At 43.2% G+C, this 16,136-nt stretch overlaps 1 protein-coding gene across 5 annotated transcripts in view; it reads right to left on the minus strand.

Annotated features, from left to right (window-relative positions):
- The window catches only part of LOC147673982 (fatty acyl-CoA hydrolase precursor, medium chain-like), a 408,709-nt gene that overhangs the window by 58,429 nt on the left and 334,144 nt on the right, over nt 1-16,136 (minus strand). For all 5 annotated transcript variants that reach the window (XM_086945063.1, XM_086945066.1, XM_086945065.1 and 2 more), the window contains exon 11: nt 4,668-4,815. In XM_086945063.1, coding sequence (XP_086801189.1) covers nt 4,668-4,815 — 148 coding nt within the window. The remainder of the gene's footprint in view (nt 1-4,667; nt 4,816-16,136) is intronic.

Below are 16,136 nucleotides of genomic sequence, written 5' to 3' on the forward strand. Positions count from 1 at the left end.
TATAGACTGGTAGTTGGCTAGCATCTTTTGATCTTCTGAGGGATTTTGAAGGAGGATACTTTGGCATGTTTGCAGGTGTCCGTGAGGGTTGCTGTGAAGATTGAGTCATTCAGGATCAGACTGATGATAGAGCTTATGCGGTGCCGTCTTTTGATGCGGACGTGGTGAGGAAGGGGCCTGAGGGTGCTCCATAGTGTATGAACTGCATGGTTGTTGTTGTCTCTTGGCTGGTGATGGTGGGGCAGGTAGTCAGTGTTGTCCCATGGGTGTTGGCTGAGATGGGCAGAAGAGATGCAAAGGTGGAAGGGTCCAGTTGGGGCTCAAAGTTGTCATGGATACTGATGATCTTGTTGTTGAAGAATAGGGACAGCTGGGTGCAGAAATCCTGAGAGGGGGTTACGCTAGTGGAACTTGCTGTGGGAGAGGTAAAGACCCTCACCATGGTGACCATTTCCTTGTAGCTGTTGGTGCTGCATTCGATGTGTCAGCATGGAGCCTTTAGTGTCTCTGATTTGCTGATGGCAGCGTGTGAGGGTGGATTGTAGGTGGTCTTGTTGGTGTTATCCTGACTATGTCTCTATCACCGTTCAAGTTATTTGCAGTGCCCTATGCTAAACTAGAGTTTTGGCGTGCGTCAGCTTGGTTGCGGCCTGGTTCATGTGGCTTTGTTGATTTTTTAGAAAAACAAGGGTATCTACACAATCGCTGATCCAGGCATTGACATTAACAATGGATTCAGGAGGTTGCTATTTTTTCTAGGCCAGTGATGTAGGAGTTCAGAAGACCATGATACTTCTAAGGCATTGTTTCAGTCCTGTTGTAAAGATTTAGTGATGGTGTTTCTGCGATAGAGTGGGATGGGTATGCTGAATTTGAAGAGGGTTTGGTCGAATAGGTGATTTATGTGAGCTTGTCTACTGTGATGTTGCTGGAGCTGGTGATGATGGGGCCCAGTAGGTGTCCAGGGGCCTTTCACTTTCTGGGTAAGTCCAAAGTTGGATGGCCCTCTAGGAGGTTGGTCGTGTTGGAATCGGTGAGGTCCTCCTGGTGGCAGTTGAGGGGCCGATAAGGATAAAGGCACTGAAGTCGAGGATCAGGGGGACAATGGTGCTGCCCAAGTTGGTGTATGGTCCAGGAGGTGCTGTTGGCGATGGTGCTGCTTGGGGTGTAGTTGGAGGTGATGGGGAGTTTGAAGGTCAAGTGTTCCATTTTGCTGGTGGTGTTTTCTGAGGTAATGGAAAATTTAATGGATTCTTTGAGAGTAATAGCGATTTCACCTTTGGGTCTGTTTGTCCTGTCTTACAAATTGTATCTGGAGAAGATTGCTGTGGTGATGACAGAGGCTGATGAGATAGTCAGACATGTTTCAGTGAAGAAGAACTGGTCCAGAGGAGCAGATCTCAGATTTCAGTGGTGTATTTAGTGGGGAGTGAGTGTTGAGGAGCATGAAGGACAAGGAGGAGTGCAGTGTAGTGAGGGTTAGGGTGTGTGTTTGTTGAGTATGTTGGGTGTGTAAAGTGCTGGGGGTGAGGTGGGTGTGGTAGGGTCCGAATTAAATGGCAGGTGGTGCAGGAAAAAGCATCTTCAGTGTTGGGTGGCGAGGTGCAGCGCTGGGAAACATGACTAGGGTTCAGGGAGTGGAGTGTCATTGCGAAGGAGAATCAGGAGGAGGTGGGTGGGAGGAGGACCAGAGGTCCTGGCCCTGGGCACATGTGGGGCATGGCTGGGTGCAGATGGGTTTGCCTTTGGGGTGTGCTGCCGCCATTAAGTGAAGACAGTTTTGATAAGTATTTTCATTTCCTGAATAGATGGATGATGGGAAACCAGTGATGTCACTTCCTGTGCAGATGAATGATTGACATTTATTTCACTGTTTTTAAGTTTTAATGGGCATTGGCCCAGAATACACATATTTTGATCCTTGATTTATTGGTTGATGTATTTGGAAGCCTGCAGCCATGCATGATCACATTTTGAAATGACTTTATCTATCAACAAAACATCCTATGACTCACTTGACACTTCATAGGTAGTGCTTTCCTCCAAGTTATTTATTTTCACTAGGCCCTCAGGTCACTTATGAAACAGTTCTTCCCATCCACTGGCCTCAGGGAATGGTAAGGGTTCCACTTCCTAGTGGTGGCCAGCAACCTTGCTAGAGACAACCCTGTTTAGGTAATTCCATCTCTTCTGCAGGTCTTCCCAGCTTAAGGGTAAATGTCTATTTTTTTTTACTCTTACCCCAATAGACTCCTACAATATAGTCTACGCTGTTTCTGTGGTTTTTGCCTTCAGTGGATCAAACACACATATCTTTTCTTCAATATCTCCTCCACCAAGATAATTCATTTTTCACCAGATTATTTCATTTTCAGACATCTTCTGTCCAAATTGGGAGCCTGGTGGAATGGTGTGTCCTCACTCTGTGAAGAAGGTAAATGTAGCTAGCCATTGGACATTGAAGAAATACAAAAGCAGATGGAGTGTGCTATGCAGATGAAGCACATCACAGGCAGTAGCAATCCTAGAGCATGAGAAAAGTTCAGAGCAGATGCAGTTGCACAAAACAGCATGAGTTCAGTCACAGCTATGGAGTATGAACCAACGTCCAGTCCACCAACAGGGGGACAGTTCGTAAGAATACAAGTCAAAGTAAGTGGAGCAATATTTAGTTCAGGCTTTACAATTCTCCTTTCAAAATCACGTATTAAGGGCCATCTACCAGAATGGACGGCACACAAGTGAAGTATTAGCACATATGATAAAACAGCATTCACTAATGTATCACATACTTAGTTTTTATGGTGAATAATACTATGGGAAATTATACACAGTGATGTCACTTTTAGCCTACAAGAGTTACAATGAGGCCCAAAGTTAGCAAATACCCCAAATTGTTGATTTTCTACAGGTTGAAGGGCACATTTTGTAGTGAAGGCAGGGCCTTGCGTGCACACATTACTACGTTAGCTTAGTCTTATTAGTCGTTTAAACACCATTTTGCCACTTTGCAGCTTTTGCACACTACACTGCATATATCTGTTATTGTAAGTTAGACTGCTTGACTTTTCTTCACATGAGAAAACCTTGTTTTCCACATCCTAGACTTACACAGTGATCTCTGTTTGTACAGTGTGTGCAGAAGCCTCCAAGGTTAACAAAACAATGTAAGCTGTTATTCGGGCTGATCGTCCCACGTTCTAGACACAACATGCACATAGCTGCAGCTGACTGAAATTCTAGCACCTTTAATATTGCACTGCATGCATGATTAGAGCACTTGGAGATTATCAGTTTCCAGAGTAAGAGAGCTTTTGCAGATCCTGATGTGATTCACCTCTACGGATCTTTGAGGTATGGGGTTCCCCATTCAAGCCTAAGAGATCTTTTATTATTATTAAACATAGCTCCTAGATAGGGAGGGTGGTATACTGGGCACTATAGGTCCTGTTTCCACTCGCATTATAATATGCTTTCTCACTTTGTGTTTTATGGAATTGTAACAATGCTAATCGTATCATTATTAATCATATGCCTGCTTATGTTAGCAAAAATACTGCATCTTAGAGCAAGTCATTAAAATAAACATTTTAAACTTTTCTGTGTCTCTATTTACTTACGTTGTGCACTGGTATGAGAATGACAAATGAAAAAGTGTTCTGAGTCCCATCATTCCTGAGAGTAACTTAAGTCGTATGTTCTGGGTTGTCTAATCATTGGTAACTTTGCTATAGGACGAAGAGCTAATGAGACACTCATGCTAGTCGATTAGGGGTTCTAGGTACTGAGGTGAGTTTTTTGCTCCCCCACAATTCACTGAGGTCCTGGGTCTCTGTGCACAGTTCTGTGTATGAGCATAATCCCTGCAACAATTTATAATATAACAGACCCTCCCCCAAACCGCTGGCATGCCGAAATACCCACTTTTACTGTCAGTGAGGGGCCCACTATACATAAAGATCCCCACCAGTTTGGTGGGTTTTCTTTAACAGGGCCTACCGCCATCACAGTGGGAGCACTTTCAATGAAAATGCTCAACCAGGCAGACTCCATGTCATGTTGCAGTATGAGCATTGTTTTTGTCTTACAGGATCAACACACAAAAGCGAGGGTTTCATACTAAAAAGAAAAAGAGGAGTTTCACTAACATGGAGGGAAGTTTCTCTCTCACATGTTGTGGCCATTGTTTTTCTTCCTATCCGTGCCTCTCATAGAGGTCACAAACATTAAACAAATAATGTTTTTCTTCCTATCCGTGCCTGTCACAGAGGTCGCAAATATTTTAAATTATCAGTATTGGAAGGCTTTGCCTAAATGATGCAAGCCTTGCAATGCTAAAAAGCAAACATCTTTGTGGCAGAAGAGCTGCAGCAAGGAGTTTCTGATGACTGATTTAACTTTCGTTTAGCCATCAGAAGCTCAGCGGTTACCCCACCTCTTGTGAGGAGGGAGAACCATGAGGCTGGTGGAACTGTGCCACGTTTCCTCAAACCTCAAAAGAAACTTCACAGTCTTTAAAAAGCAGGTTTACTGACATGCAAACAGAGAAAATATTTCAGTTGATGAATGATTTAGTTCTGAATTATGTATATGTTCATTGTACATTTGCAGTCAATGCTTCAATAGAGATGTGTGAATTATTCAGTTGACAGTGCCCGTTTTCTTACCTCTGTGATATTTGGCTGTTTTAATAGCAGGATTTATAAACATAATGTCTGCAAGCATCTCAAGGTAAGAGTCTCTAATCTCAAAGGGGTCTTCAGTATCTCCCATATATTCCCCAGTTACCACATCCATGAACTCAAACTGCAATCCCTTAAAAAAAAAAAGAAGAAAGTAAATCTATCAATTTTTGCTCTAGCAACCTACAAATATTTGCCCTCCATATCTGTGTCAAAATTGATCCAAAAGCAAATCCTTTTCTTTTTCATTGGATTCCAGTAAGAACGTTATATTATCTTGAACCATGTGATTTATTTTAACTTCACATGAGTTTAGTTTATTGGAAATTTTAGAACAGGTAGCCTGTTTCGCTGGACTTGACTCCATGATCGCTTTCAATTGTAGCTCAACGTCAAATTCCTAATTGCTTCATGAGCAAATATGAAAATTAACTTTTCCGTGCGCACAATTTGAAACAGGTAAATATGTGAATTTAAGCATTAAGAATAGATAACATTTTATCAGAGTGCCTTGTTACATAGACATTGGCAAAATGCACATTTTTATTTAAAACTCTGCCAGATGATTTTTTTTGTAACACAAATACTTTCACTGCTCTTGGCTGGTTATATTTATTTAGCATGAAAAACACAAAAGGTGATGGGCGGAATGCTTGCAATTTGTCTAACCACTGGCCTTCACTGTGGCTAGCATACCAACCCATCCTCCTTTTGCTCACAATGCCACCTCAGTTTGGACCCAGCCATATCCAAATCAGTGTTGACTCTGCTCCTCATTGGAACAGTACAGCCTGAACTGCCAAGCCAGGTCCTACCTGAACCGGAACTCAAGCAATGCAGTAACAGTTTTACCCTGGTTATGGGCTCATAAGCTGGGTAACGCTAGGTTCTAGTGACACAGAGTCAGTCCAAGAAAATTAAGTGAAAAAGGTAACAGCAGAGCTAATGAAATAGTTACCCAATCTCAAATGTGCATTCCACTGTTGCTATATAGTAGATATTGGCTATATCCAAGAAAGGGAGACAAAACATTGAATCTATGGCAGTATTACTCAAACACACGTTTATTGATAAACACAGTGCTAAGTGATTAGCACTGGCTAGAAGACATTTACTGCAAAATCATGCAATCTATGGAATATTGAGTCGTTGGCCATGCATATGGACCAGGTTAATTTGAACTCAATTCCCCTGCCTACTTTATTTATTTATTTGTATTTATTTATTTAATGCAATTTTATATAGCGCGAACATTACCCAAAGGTGTCTGAGTGCTTTACAAAAGGACCAGTTGCGCTACATAAGGACTTTGCATTAGATGAGTTACATAGGAGATACAAACAGAAAAAATTGCAAATGTACAAGTTATAAAGTCACTCAAGGAAGAGATACAAACAGATAAACTCTAAAATTTCATAGGAATGGTAGTAAGTACAAAGGTCTACTACATATACTAGTGGTTAGAGTTATATATATACAAATTGAAAATTCCCTCAGGATTGCATTTTAACAGCGATTAGGCTATATCACATATTTTCAGAGCAGAGCAGGAAATTATTGCCATCATTCTGCCAGGTGTCCAGGTAGTGTTGCACTCAAGGGTGGTGGTCTTGGGTCTGGAGGGATCCCCAAGTTGGAGATGTATAGGGTAGAAGGCTGAATGGTGGTGGGGAAAGCAGCATGCTGGAGGTCAGGCCGCATACCCAGGGCATTTTCCTTGGACTCGTTTTCCGCACGCAGTGTTTGGCTGAGAGTCAGAGCACAGCCGCCATGTCAGGGTCAAGAACAATGGTCAGGCAGTTCATCGCTAGCTCGTGGCAGTACACTTAAGTCCAAATTCACTAAAACGTTAACAGACTGTGAAAAAGCTAAGTAATGATCACGGAAATTGGATAAGTTCACCGCCCTCAGATCTCCGGGTCCAGGTCTCAATCCGTCCTCTAACTCCTTACTGTCTGGGGTGCGTCAGCTATATGCCTGAGGTCACCGCGCTGGTCCCACCAGCCTACTTGTGAGGTATGCACATCTTTCTATGATTTACAGATTCCTACCCAAATCAGACTTTCTTGCCAACTTTATATTAGGGCAAATCATGAACTAATTAATTAGCAGATATTATTTGTCGAGAAGGCTCGTCACATGAGTGTGGTAAAACGTCACCTACATTCAGGAAAATATAGCATGAGATGTCTTTAACAGACCTTGACATCACCTTCCAATATGTCTTTATAAAGTAGCACGGCCAAATATTTGGAAAAGATACCTTATTCTTAGTTCATAATCAATATTATTGGACAGGAGTTACAGAACATATTCTGGAAATGTAGTCCTAGATAAGGTACTATCTCTGAACAATCCTAAGGGAGTATTCCACATTATGGACAACTGTCTGAGGGGTGGCCACTGTGCCCCATAAACAATTGCTAGTGTCCCTTCGCTCTATCCCTATCAAGGACCACCTGCCAAAGTTTCCTGTATTTGAGGAGATCAGCCTCGCATATACTCTAAACAAAAGGCCCTTAACACCTTTGTCTTTCACAAAAAAATCTTTAATGTTCAAGAGTTTTGAAGCAATTTACAACACTAGTGGGTCGCTGATTTCTGCCTTTGACTGAAGACTGTTAAGGACTTACACTGAGCTCTACAGAAGGCTTTTGGAAAAAATAATATCTTCTAATAGGGTCCAATATCTACATAAATCCAGCCCTCTTTCAAAATTTAGAACCATTCACCTCTCGAATCTCTCTGGATTCATGGAGTAGAAGTGGAGACAGAGGCAGCCAAACAAGGATGACAAAAGAGTGGGCTATATTAGGACGTGTTTATTGAAAAGATTGAAATGCATGCCATATATGAAAGTGTTCAAAGGAAATAAATCATTATTTTGATTGAGGTATTCGAATCAGGTGTTGGCCTTCATTTGAAGAGGTTGCATCGGGTATTCTTGATGTCAATTCAAGGTTTTACCAGGGCCTGCTTTGATGTGATCTTTTATTACATGGATTTTTTTATTTATCGGAAGTCTGCTAATTCTTACACTCCTTGACCCTGTTTGCAAACCTGGATGTGCAAACTGCACTCTAAACGGTTTGCGAACACAGGTGCACTGTGCAGCGTGACAGAAGTCTCATCCTAAATTTCCCATTCAAAGATTTCGGTTTTGCAGAGGGTCACAAAAAAAGCTGAACTGATGACTATTAATTAGGCAGGTAAATACTTGTGACCCAGAGCAATTGTCTACAAATACATTTGTGGTGGCCTGCAAGTGACATAAAACTTCAATCCCTGCATTTATATCCCCAAATATAAAACATGTTTTTAAAGCAGCTCATGTAGTTTGAAGGGACGTGCTGCTAAAATGTTTTTTATTTGGGAAGACTTTTGGGAAGCATTCAAAGTTTCCCATCACAACTCTCTCCGCCCCCTACTGAAGCTTCAAAATACAATTCACAAAGAGAAAGATACTCCATGATGAAATATTTCTGGGGCAGGGAAGTTTGATGCTCTTTTCATGCCACCCCAAAAGCGAATTGGATTTAGCCAGAGGATCCATTTTGCAAATTAGAAAGAGTAGTATGAGTTACTTTAAAATTCTTCTATAGTGAGGTTCAGCTCCCTACTTTTTCTAACTCCCCTAGAGTTAGGAGAGCGCATAATGCCCCAATTTGGGAAGGCGGCTTTAGACATAGATACCCCAACGAGCGCCCTGGGCCTATATTTAACTTTGAGTACGGAAGACCTAACCATGCGCATGAGTCAAATTTCTGGCCTCCCATGCCATCAGACCCTGCCGCCAATGGTTGGGGCCCGGGTTGGATGGGCCAAGACACCACTGGGCGAATCAACAGGTTTATACCACGGTTGAGAAACAATCAGTTTCCGATACGCCCAAATACCCCTTTACCTATGTGGAACATCGCAGCTATGGGTCAAGGTCAGGTAGCTACCCCTTTTGATTGGGGGGGCGGAATGGGGAATAGGTATGCCCCCTTATCGGATCTAAATAACTGCGATTGACTTAAACCTGATAATGTCCGAGCAAGTGAGTCCATATTTACACCCCAAATAAACCGTAGCCAATGTTACACTGATGAAGATCTCCGCTTGCCCACATTTTATGAAACACCTGAGAGTTATGTGCCGTTAGATAACCCTGGGTTATCATACCAGGGGGTGGGTTGCGTATTGCCAACCCTGAATACCGTCCCAACACAGAGCGCCCCGGAGGTAGATCAGAACGAGGTGGTCAGATCCTCAAGTTTAGCTGAGGGGTGTCTGTTGGGGGAAAAAGAGTTGAGGTTACCTACTAACGCCTGTAAAATCATAAGTTGGAACATTGCTGGTTCAAATGCAAAACGACAAGACAAAGCCTGTTTGAGCTTTATTTCTAAGCACCATATAATCGCCCTGCAAGAAACGTGGGACACATCGGCTAACTTCTGGTGGGATGGTTTCACTTGCTTTACTATTCCTGCCGTCCCTAGCCGTATGGGCAGAGCCAAAGGTGGTTTGGCCATTATGTTTTCCCTAGACCTGAAGGGCAGTTATAGGCAGATAAATACCGATTCCGTAAACATCCTAATGGTTGAAAGGCTGACTAGTAACAATTGCAGGACGATATATATCAACTTTTATAACTCTAGGAACAGCGAATATAATAATGTTTCTCAGAATATCTATTTAGTTTATGAGTTTATCCTATTAGGAGATTTTAATATTCACCTATGTAACTTGGTCTGTATGGGAAGAGGTGACAATGTAACTGAGGTGGGTGAGGAGGCCCCTCGGGGTCCCCACTTCGAACACTCTACAGAGGGGCTCGAGTTAGAAGAACTATTAGCAAACCATGACTTATATGAACCCGACAAGGGCGTTAGGGCGCCAACCTTCACTGGCAGTCATTATGGTTCAGTGATAGACTATATCTTTGTCTCACAAGGTATCCTAAATCGGTCTATGGTTTATTGCACAGTCATAACACCCTACAGCGACCACAACCCTGTATTACTTGAAGTGGCCTGGGGTGGCCAGATGGGAGCACCGCCAAGAGCTCTTAAACCAGCACACCCCTTGAAACCTTGCGACCAAGACAGACGACTGAAATGGGCTAAAGTGATCCCGGATAATTTCTATGAAATAAATTTTCCAAAAATAAAAGACAAAGTGGACATCTGTCAAAAATCGGGTGCGCAAGGTAAAGAAATAATAGAGGCTTTCGAGGAAATTTGTGGCCAGGTGGCCAAGGACCTTTTAGTCAAACCAAAAAAAGGATTTTCCAGAACAAAACGTTGGTTTGATTCTGTTTGTTCAAAAGCCCACAGAGCATTGTTGACAGCGTTAAAAACCTCTCCCAGGGTCGGGGATGACATTGTCAGATTAAGGAAATGCTATAAGGTTGCCATTAAGAATCGCAAAGAATCCATTAAACGCGAATCGTGGGAAAATCTCCTCTCAGCTGCAGTACTGAAGGACAGTAGGAGATTTTGGGAGATTATTAGACAACCTTTATTCTCTGATGACAATAATGCTCCTATGGACTGTGTGATCACTGACGATAAATGGCTAAACCACTTCAAAAATGTCTATGAGGGCGGGGCCAAAGGAACTGTAGATGCTTCAGTGCCTGCTATAGCGGCACATCCTATGGTTTTTAACCCCGAAGAAGTAGAAAAAGCCTTGATGGCCACAACAAGACATAAAGCTCCTGGCCCTGACGGCGTTCCCGCTGATTTCTTCATGTACTCTCCTAAATTGTGGGCGGTGGTTTTGTCGAAAGTGTTTAATGCAGCCAATAATCATGCACCTAGTTCCTGGTCCACATCCACCATAGTTCCTATTTATAAAAATAAAGGCCAGCGAGATGATCCCGCCTCCTATAGGCCCATATCTCTTTTGGACTCAACCGTAAAAATACTAGGCAGAGTCCTTCTAGCTAGACTTAATGACAACGTTGAGAGCCGTGGAGGGCTGTCTGAATTACAATATGGATTCAGAGAAAGAAAGGGGACAATCGAACAATGTATACATTTACATCTACTAATCTCTAAATATACAGTGGCAAAGGGGGGTTCCATGTTTCTTGCATTTATGGACCTCTCCTCTGCCTTTGATCTGGTGAATAGGACGAAATTGTGGCAGTTACTGTTGGAGATGGGCATTGATGAGTCTTTGGTTGTGTTTATGGCTAAACTGCACCAGGAGCTTTTTGCAGCTGTCCGAGTCACAAACGATGGTAGACGCACCTCCCTGTTTAAATCCCTAAAGGGGGTGCGGCAAGGCTGCATTTTAGCCCCTGTATTATTCACCATTTACATTAATGGGTTGGGCAGTCACCTGCGGGGACAGGTAGCCGACGTTCCGCATGCAGGAGGCGTCAAAATCCCAGCACTCCTGTATGCAGACGATGCAGTGTTGATAGCCCATACTGGGGTAGGCCTACAGCATCTCCTGGACGCTTTTGGTAGTTTTATGGAGACTCTGGACCTCAAGGTCAACGCCTCTAAATCACACACGATGGTAATGGGGCGTGAGTGTAACAAAAAAAGACACAAAACATTTTTTTGTAGGGGAGTCCCTGTCACCAACGTATCCACATTTCCATATCTGGGGGTAATGTTTGACCAGAAAGGAACTTGGGGCCCTCAGATAAGAGCAAAAAGATTGGCTGTAATAAGATCTTCCTCAGCGGTATTGGGCTTTGCTGGGAAGCTAGGGGCTAGGCCTATGCAAGCTCTCTTGAAAATCTATAAGAGTAAACCAGTGGCCATAGCGGCTTATGGTTCCCAGCTGTGGGGTTACGTAAATCTCGATCCAATTCAGAGAGCAGAAAATAGATTCATTAGATCTCTGCTCTCAGTCCCGCAATCCACCCCAACGTATTCTATCCATAAAGAGGTGGGTTTGCCTTATCTGTCTGATACCCTGAGCCTTGCACCGCTAACTTTGTGGCTGAAATTGTGGACAAATGATGATCTACCTCTGAACCACAAGATTTTGCACGATGTCTTATCCTTGGATAAACACACCAGTATCCCATGGCTGGCTTACGTAGCGAAAACCATTGCAGATCTGGGTCGCCCAGAACTTTTTTCATCTCCAGAAAATATTAGGAGACAGGATATAGTAACCATCAAAAAGTTATTTAGGGATAGGCAGGAAGCACGGAGGGAGGAACTCGAATTGCTGAAACCTGCAGTAAGGGCACATAACCTTCTGGTTTGTACATCCTCACTCGCCCCCTACCTGAACTTTGTCACATTCCCATATCACAGGTTTTTATTAACAAAGTTTCGATTTAATTTGATACATTTTTATTTAGGCTCTTTTAAGAGTTGGCAGAAGCCTGAGCAGGCCCCACCGTGCTGCTGTGACAATTTTTCGGTGCAGGATACTCTGCACTTTGTTATGTTTTGTAGTATATACCACGAGCAGAGAAAGAAATATTTGTTGCCTATTTTGAAAAAAGCTGGTTTTGTCCAAGTAAGACCAGCCTTGCTCTTTCTACAACTTCTACCTAACACACATATTACTTTCTGCATGGCAAACTTTTTGTTAGCCGCAATGCGGGCGAAATCTGTCAGCCAAAGCTTACCTTAAAAATTTTTAGTCGTTTTAGGATGTTTTTGTGCTAGATCTGTATAGAATTATTTCATCCATGTTTAAAATTTTTCTTTCCTTCTTTGTCTAATTGGACTTTCTTTTTGGGAAATGTAAATAGATGTACAGCATGCATTGTATTGTAAAGTAATTGTTTTTCTTTTTGCTCTTTGTATGACTTGTAATAAGTCGAATAAAGATATTCTGACTGACTGACTGAGTTACAAAAGGGGGTTTGTACATCACCAATCACTCTTTTTTCAGTGGGAAACCCTGTGATTTTGTTTTTCATAGAGTTAATGAGCTCAAAACAAATTTGCACATAAAGCCCTTTCCCCCTTTGGAAATCATGTCTTTCTTTTAATTCATAGAAATCATTAACTGATTCCCCCAGATCTCATTAAAGACTAGCATCAGCCCGAAGAACATGAAAAATAGGGAAGATCTTGGCATAATAGTTTTATCAAATGGGGCATTCAAACCAAATAAGCAAACATAGATCAATGATATATGCCACTGTCATAAGGGAGAGGTGTTTGTGATATTTAAAGAACATCACCTTCATGGAAGGCAATTTATGGATGTGGTACATGCATCAACAACTAGCCTAGAACATATGCTTTCCAGGAAGAATTTCAGGCTGTAAGTTAGGACAGCATTCCTGCAATAAGAGCCCTCCTTCAATCAGTAAGCAGGAATCTTCCTTCTTGTTTATCTTTCTAGAATTAAACTTTGCAAGGGGTTGTAATGGCTACTGACTAGCAAGTCATGGACAGCCATGCTTATACAAATCTTTGCATTTTGTGTTATGTTTGAGGAAATGTTACAGAGCATTTCCTGCAAAATCCAAGAAAGTGAAGGCCTTTATTGGTGTTAGGACTCTTGGGAACCAGTAAAATCTCTAGCCTTTTACCAGACCCCACACATTCTTGAGGTGAACATGTGCATGTGCCTTCTGTCAAGGGCGGAGAAAGAGGACAGAGGAACAGTCACTATTTCTCTGTTTCTCTCTATCAAAAACTCTCTGTATTCCGAGGGATAATTTAGTGCTGAACTGGGCAGAGTGAGATTACTTGTGCACAGTTCATTCAAAGTGTCTGGTGAAATGTAGGAAATGTCCTACCTCAGTTTTCCTCCTACAGCACAGACAACCTTTGGAGCTGAGAGCAGACCAGATGGCCTAAAAGATCTATATGTATATAAAAATGAGTTTCTCTTCCTGCCCCCCAGATATGTGAATAGCTTTTAATAAATCCTTGGCTGGGTAGTTTATCTAAATAACTTGTTCATAACCTTCCCTATCTCTGCCCCGCTCCCCTTCTCTCACTCACCCTCCCCTGTGGGCCTTCACCGATTCATTAATGGAATTCGTGGACCCACACGGAGTCATTACTGGAAGTTGGGAACCCCATCCTAAGCATTTTCGATGATCTGACCCGCCAAACAATATCGGCATTCATCAAACAAATAAACAAATAAGAACGTATTTTATTTAACTCATCAACAAATATTTGTATTTTAATGGGACATTTGGAGCTTTTCTAAATCAGTTGAGGTCACTCCTTCTCCAAACTAAGGGGCCGATTTGGATGGCGGGCGGATCGCCCCCGCCAGGCTGGCGGTAGCCACCGCCAGCCTGGCGGGGGTGATCCGACCGCCATCCTTGCTCTAAAGACCCCAGGGGGACCGCGGCGGACGGTAAGACGTCCGCCGCTTTCCCACCCCGGTCGCCTTGCGACCGGGGCGGAAAAGGTATAATATGGTAGCGGTGTCTATCAGACACCGCCAGCCATATTATGATGGGCAATTTTGAATGCCGCCACGGAAAGGCATGTGGAGCATCCCTGCGGGGGCCCGTTGCGGGCCCCAAGGGACTCCGGGGGGTGGGGGGGTGCACATGGGGGGTACCTATGGTGCCCCCTAGCAGTTCCATGCGCAGCATGCTTTCCTGCCATTGTGGCGGGCGGTGCTGAGTGCACCGCCCGCCACAATGGTAGGAATGCGGTATGCGTCTGCCACTGTGGCGGGCGCATCCTAATGCTGCCAACGGGACTCCCGCCCTTATGGCGGGCGGTGCCTAGTACTGCGAGGATCCTAATGGGGGCCTATGTTCTGTTTGATGCACTTGCACTGCTCCCACAAATCAATTTGAGGATACTAACTTAATTTATTGCCTCTAATTTTAAATTACTTCACATTCACAGAATGTTTTCAATTGTCCAATGTTACACTTTGCTTCTTTAATTATATACTCTTTATTTATCTGTTAATAATATTTAATTGTCTGAGCAGTCACCGACCACCTACGAAGGCTTCACGGACCCCCAGTGGTCCCCAGACCACAGGTTAATAGCTATTGACCTAAATATTAAATCTTTCTTTACAAAGTAATGTATTGATATTTTTAAAATCTGTTTGTTTCAGATTTGGTTGTGTGCCATAGGTATTTCACTTTCCATTAAATGTCTGTATTGAGGCATTCAAAAATAATATATGTCAAAATACATTTTTATGAGATGTGCCACTGCAAACGGTGACCAGCAACCTCCTATTTGGAACTCTAAGTCTAAGTGGAAGTTAGCTGGCTCTGGTGAAAAACACAGTGCTTTACAGTGACATAACTCAGCCTGGGTGTAAATATAGTGGTACACAGAGGGTTCATTACTCCTACAGCTAGCTTTGAACTTGCAGATAAATAGAATTCTACACCTTCCATCCAATCCACAGCCCAACAAGCTGATCCAATTTAAGAATGGTTCTCAGGTTGGTCCTGTGCTACCAGTGCATCCTCTAGCAGTGAAACGATTCACCATTCTAGACAATGCTTACAGTGGTTGAGGCCTTTTCAGAAGGTCTCAGACAACAGAAAAGATTAACGTCCAGAAGTCTGAAAAGCAAACAAGAGGCAGAACACCTACTACAACCGATAGATGCCTGTATCTCGACTGCCCAGTATTACACCAAAAACCATATTACTGTGCATTCAGTATGAGCGGGTTACCTATAATCATATTTTACTAGGTGAGAAGCATAAAGCAGACAACCCTAAAGAATGCACTTTAATTCTGAGCTAGAAACAGTTGAGCTAATTCTGTAGTAGGCAAAGTTTAGCATTTACGTTTTTTTGCAGTTTTTCATTTAATGAGCAGATTTAGAGAGCCGAGGCACTGGAATATGGATGCAGCATAAGAGTGTCTGATTTAGCAGGAACTTTTATGTTCATTAAAATTAAAACTAAAAGCTGAGTTATTTTTTTAACCCTTTCTATGCTGATGACGGAACCGCTCCGTCATCAGCTGCGGTGGCGCTGTGCTGATGACGGAGCGGTTCCGTCATGGCCCTGCCGCCACGCCTGCGCGGCGCTGATTTCGCGCCTGCGCGGCGCATTCTATTGAGCGGGCGGGGCCATGACAGAACCGCTCCGTCATGAGCACAGCCCAACCACGGCTGATGACGGAGCGGTTCCGGCATCAGCATGCGGCCGCCGAGTGGCCGCCCCGCCAACTTAGCGCTGCGGCGGAATAGCCGCCGCAGCAATGTGGTTAAAGCATTTTGCATTTAGAGTACGCCATTCTGCAAGACACATGTACTGGTCCTGGGTTGCTAGCGTTCCAATTTAGGGAGGACCTGGCTTGGCAGTCACGGCTGGACTGTTCAGTGGGCTCAAAAATGGTTTGCATATGGCTGGGTCAAAACCTAGGTGGCATGGTGAGCAAAAGAACGATGGGTTGGGAAGCTAACCCAAGTGCGCTCTTCTGACATCTAGTGTATGAAGAGCTCTTAACACAACTGAATCTAGTTGGGGGAAAAGAACTGGCAACTCAATGGACTGGTTGAGGTGCAATTGAGAGACTATTT

This window comes from Lissotriton vulgaris, chromosome 12, assembly GCF_964263255.1.
Source record: "Lissotriton vulgaris chromosome 12, aLisVul1.2, whole genome shotgun sequence".
Lineage (NCBI taxonomy): Eukaryota > Metazoa > Chordata > Amphibia > Caudata > Salamandridae > Lissotriton > Lissotriton vulgaris.